This window comes from Pan paniscus, chromosome 20, assembly GCF_029289425.2.
Source record: "Pan paniscus chromosome 20, NHGRI_mPanPan1-v2.0_pri, whole genome shotgun sequence".
NCBI lineage: Eukaryota > Metazoa > Chordata > Mammalia > Primates > Hominidae > Pan > Pan paniscus.
In genome coordinates this window covers 37,564,854-37,568,840 of record NC_073269.2, presented here as the reverse complement: position 1 = coordinate 37,568,840, position 3,987 = coordinate 37,564,854, and the positions used below count along the sequence as shown (strand labels likewise).

At 41.6% G+C, this 3,987-nt stretch overlaps 1 protein-coding gene across 1 annotated transcript; it reads right to left on the bottom strand.

The window, feature by feature from the left end:
* Window positions 1–2,774: 2,774 nt before the first annotated feature.
* On the bottom strand, window positions 2,775–3,533 carry LOC100968114 (uncharacterized). Its single transcript, XM_008969272.1, is given in 2 exon segments — window positions 2,775–3,159; window positions 3,472–3,533. Coding segments are annotated over 2 exon segments (447 nt in total).
* Window positions 3,534–3,987: the final 454 nt, after the last annotated feature.

Here is a 3,987-nt window from a genome sequence, read left to right as displayed (position 1 = left end):
AAATTGATCAGCAGACCAGCTGGGCATGCAGACATAGACCACAGCATTTGCATGGACTGTTAAGAGTGTTATTCACAGCTTCTGGCAGAGAGCTGGGTGCTTCCTTGCATCCAAGACGGCGTGCTTGCAATGAAGGAACCCCTGCCTTCATCACCTGTGCATGAGAGAGACCTGTTACAGCCCCCGGGGGTGGGGTGAAACCAGGTAGGAAAATGCATCAGGGCAGAGGGGAGTTGCGAGAACATCTGTCAACCCTGCTGCTTAGTAGCACTGTTCCCTGAATCTGTGGAGGGAGGTAGTGATATGGAAACAGGAATTCCAGGGCCTCTCAACTGTATTCATATTCTGAGTTTCCTCCTTCCATTGCCAATGAACTAGAAAAAAAATGTGTTACTAAGATTTTAAAAATTAAGACATAATTAACATAGGATGCATGCACAGCTCTTAGGTGTATAGTTTCATGCATAACATTCATGCAAACATCAGCCTGATCAAGCTCTATGACTTTTCCATGACCCCGGAGTGTTCCCTCATGCCTCTTTTTGGGGAGATTCTCTCCAGAAGCAAGCATGCTCTGTTCTGATTTCTCTCACCATAGCTTAGCCTTCCCTGCTCTGCAACTCCATATGCATTAGATCCTACAGCGTAGACTCTTTGGAAGCTGGCTTATATGGCTCAACCCATTGTTTTGAGACTCATACGTGGTATTGTGTGTACTCATGGCTTATTTTTTATCACTGAGTAATAGACATTTTACAGTTAGACCACAGCTGGTTAAGCCATTCACATTTTGATGGACATGGAAAAAGAAAATTTAGAAGACTCTAGAAAGGGGGAGGGAAAGAAAAGTATTTTGAGTCAGAATTAATACATTCATTCCACGGATGTTTGCAAAACGTCAGTGTTCTGCTAGAGCTTGTGCTCGGCACTGTGAGTGCAGCTGTGAAGGGGACAGTCAGGCACCGGGGCTCATGCACTTGGACCTAGGAGGAGATGCAGATTATGAACAAGTAAACAGACACATGGACAAGATGATTTTAGATTGTGATAGGTTCTCTGAAGCCAATTCTCTTATGAAAAATAAACCAAAGATTACGTTTTTAGGACCGATACTTTGGTAGAGTAGATTTTTTTAAAAATAAAATTGCTATTAAGATCATGAATATGATAAAAATTTGCATCAATTTGTGATTTTTCTGCCGTAAACATCCTTATTAACCAGTGAGTCCAGGGTAAAGTGTGAAATCTGCATCTCACATTGACTCTTTCTTCCTTGCCGTGTGTTTTCCTAAGTCTCTTTCCTCTTAGCCTATTACCTCTTGGTATTACAGATACATTTGTAGGTGTCCAATGGAGATTTCATAAAAAATAAAAATCCTGGTTCAAAGAAAGAAAACTAAGAAACATGTGCTGTGGGATTTGAATTATTTCTTGCTAAAACAACCACCACCCTCTCTCTATGCAAGATTCTTGACACAAATATTTTCAAAGAAAGCAATTTCCCTCCTTTCACCGTGGGCTGTCTCTCTACAGCCCGCATTGTTCAGACAGAGGAAGAAGGAGGCACAGGGAAATACTTTAGCATTCTATAATAAAGTAGTTCATGGCACAATTAAAATGATGTAGTAGAACGGTAACATGATATGCTGAATTTAAATAACTGAAGCTGATTAAGGAGGACGTCAGAATTAAATGCTTGATGGAATTGACATAACACATCCAAGATGGCCTCCCCATGTTTCAGCGGAGAGATGGTGCCAACCATTGATATTTTCCAGGCAAATTTGTTGATAGATAAAACATTTTTATAGACTTTCCATTATTCCTTGTAGCCATCAGCTTTTAATTTTCTCTTTCTAGTTAATATACTTGTGTATAATTTAAACAGAAAACTGTTCTGTTTCATCATAAAAGATTTGCCTGTTACTTTGGGTGTGTAAATCAAGTGGGCAGCACAACATTCTTGAAACTTGTTTTTTAAGGCATTTGTTGACAACAACAGAAAGGAAGATCACAGACACCGCCAATAAGCATGGACATCAATTATTTTTTAATTGTATAGGAGTACAGTACACTAATTAAAACTAGTATATCTTGCAATGCCAAAGGCAAAATTAATTATTAATTTTTATTAATATTCAGAAGTAGCACAAGGAATGCATTAATAAAGATTTGGTGGTTGTGACTGAGATCTTGTTTAGCTTTATATTTTAGAAAAAAAAAAAAAGGTTTTCTGGCTCAATCTGAATAAAAAGAAGCTGGCACCGAAGCAATGATCTTTATTGAAATGGAATATGCTCACCAGAGTGGGTATTTAGTGACAGAAGATGAGATGTGGAAGGAGATTATGTGAAAACCCCAAATGCTTGTCTATAATGGTTTGACTTGACAACTCTACAATCACCTGCAAAATTGTTGTTGTTACCTTAGATACTTTTGGTTATTAAATTGAGTATTTTAGTTAAGCCATCTTGAGTTGACATTTAATAATTCATTTAGGAGCCGTGCACAGAATATTACCCAGCTCACCAAATCCAAGATGAACAAAATTAGTTTTGTGCACTAAAAAGATTTTGACAAGCCTCTCTCCTCCTCTCCTCACTCTCCCCTCCTTCTCGTCTCCTGTTCTCCTCCTTTTCTCCCTCTCCCTTCCCGGCCTCTCCTCCTCTCACAGTTAGAAGCAAGTCCGTAAGGCTTTCTTGTCCTACAGGGCAAAGACGGAAGCACATTTACAGTTTTTAGGCTAGGGTCTTTAAGCCCATCTAGGCGCAGTCCTAAAACCGTGTAGGATATAGATAGGTCATTAATCTGTGCTTGCTTTTTTTAAGCAGCCCTGATTTTAGATCTTTCATGTCCACTTCCTTGAGAAACAATTTTGCCTTTGTAAAGTCTGCACCAGTAAAATCCTTCAGTGACACCCAAAATGTCAACACAGCCAGCGGGAGGGCTGCGTGGACATGTGGGCTGGTCAGCCGCAAGCTCTGATATCCCGGAACACACGTCCATCAGCCCGGGTGGACGGCGGTAGAGCCATCAGACCCACATCCGCCTTCGTCTACCATGTGGGGAATGCTATGCCTCGCACAGCTCAATCCTGCATGTTCGCGAATCTTCAGGGGTGAAAAGGAGAGGAACGGAGCATTCACAGCTACAATGAAGCTACAAGCAGTTGTAGGCAAAACTGTATGGTACAGCATATGCACAGTGCATGCCTTCCCTTCACACCTCGGAAGGCAGCAGGACTCCCCGGCAAGCGCAAGCTGTCACCATTCCCTTGGGAAGGCAGCTCTCTGAAGAATACTTCTTCCACCTGATGGTCCACCTTCCAGAATGCAGCTCCTGGGAAACAGCATCAGGCCAGTCTGGGAAGGCATGTGTTTCCTCAGATGTGTTGGAACATTTCCTCTGAAAAATAGGAGGAAAAGTGGATCTGATGTCATACTGGCAACCTCTCTGATGGGACTCACATGCTTGAGGGTAAAGGTGGCCATGCAGTCAGAATCAGCATTGACTCCAGATAAATGCATGGCCATGTTGGCTCATTTCTCCCCATCAGAGTTTAGACAGGGGTGAAGGAGGCTGGCTTCATCACACCATAGAGTGTGATGCACCAGCTGCCTGCAGGTGATGTTGAAGATAGCCAGGTGATCTCTGACTCCTAGGACTTTAAATGCTTAGCAGCTCATATCAAGAGAGGTTACTGTCTTGCCTTGGTTATTGTTTTTTTAAATTATTCCTCCAAAATCACATAGATAAATACTGCAATGTATACCAGCTGTTAGTGAGACATTATGATGAGTTGGTTTACAAAAAGGAGATTTAATTCATTCATTCAAACAACGAATACTTTTTGGGCACCTACACTATTCTGGGAGTTTTGCTAGGTCTGGGGGGTTCCAAAATAAATATGAAAGGTAAGTGTTATGAGTTCGCTGTTGCTGCATAACAGACAGCCCAAAACTTGTGGACTTAAGCAGCAATCCTGCA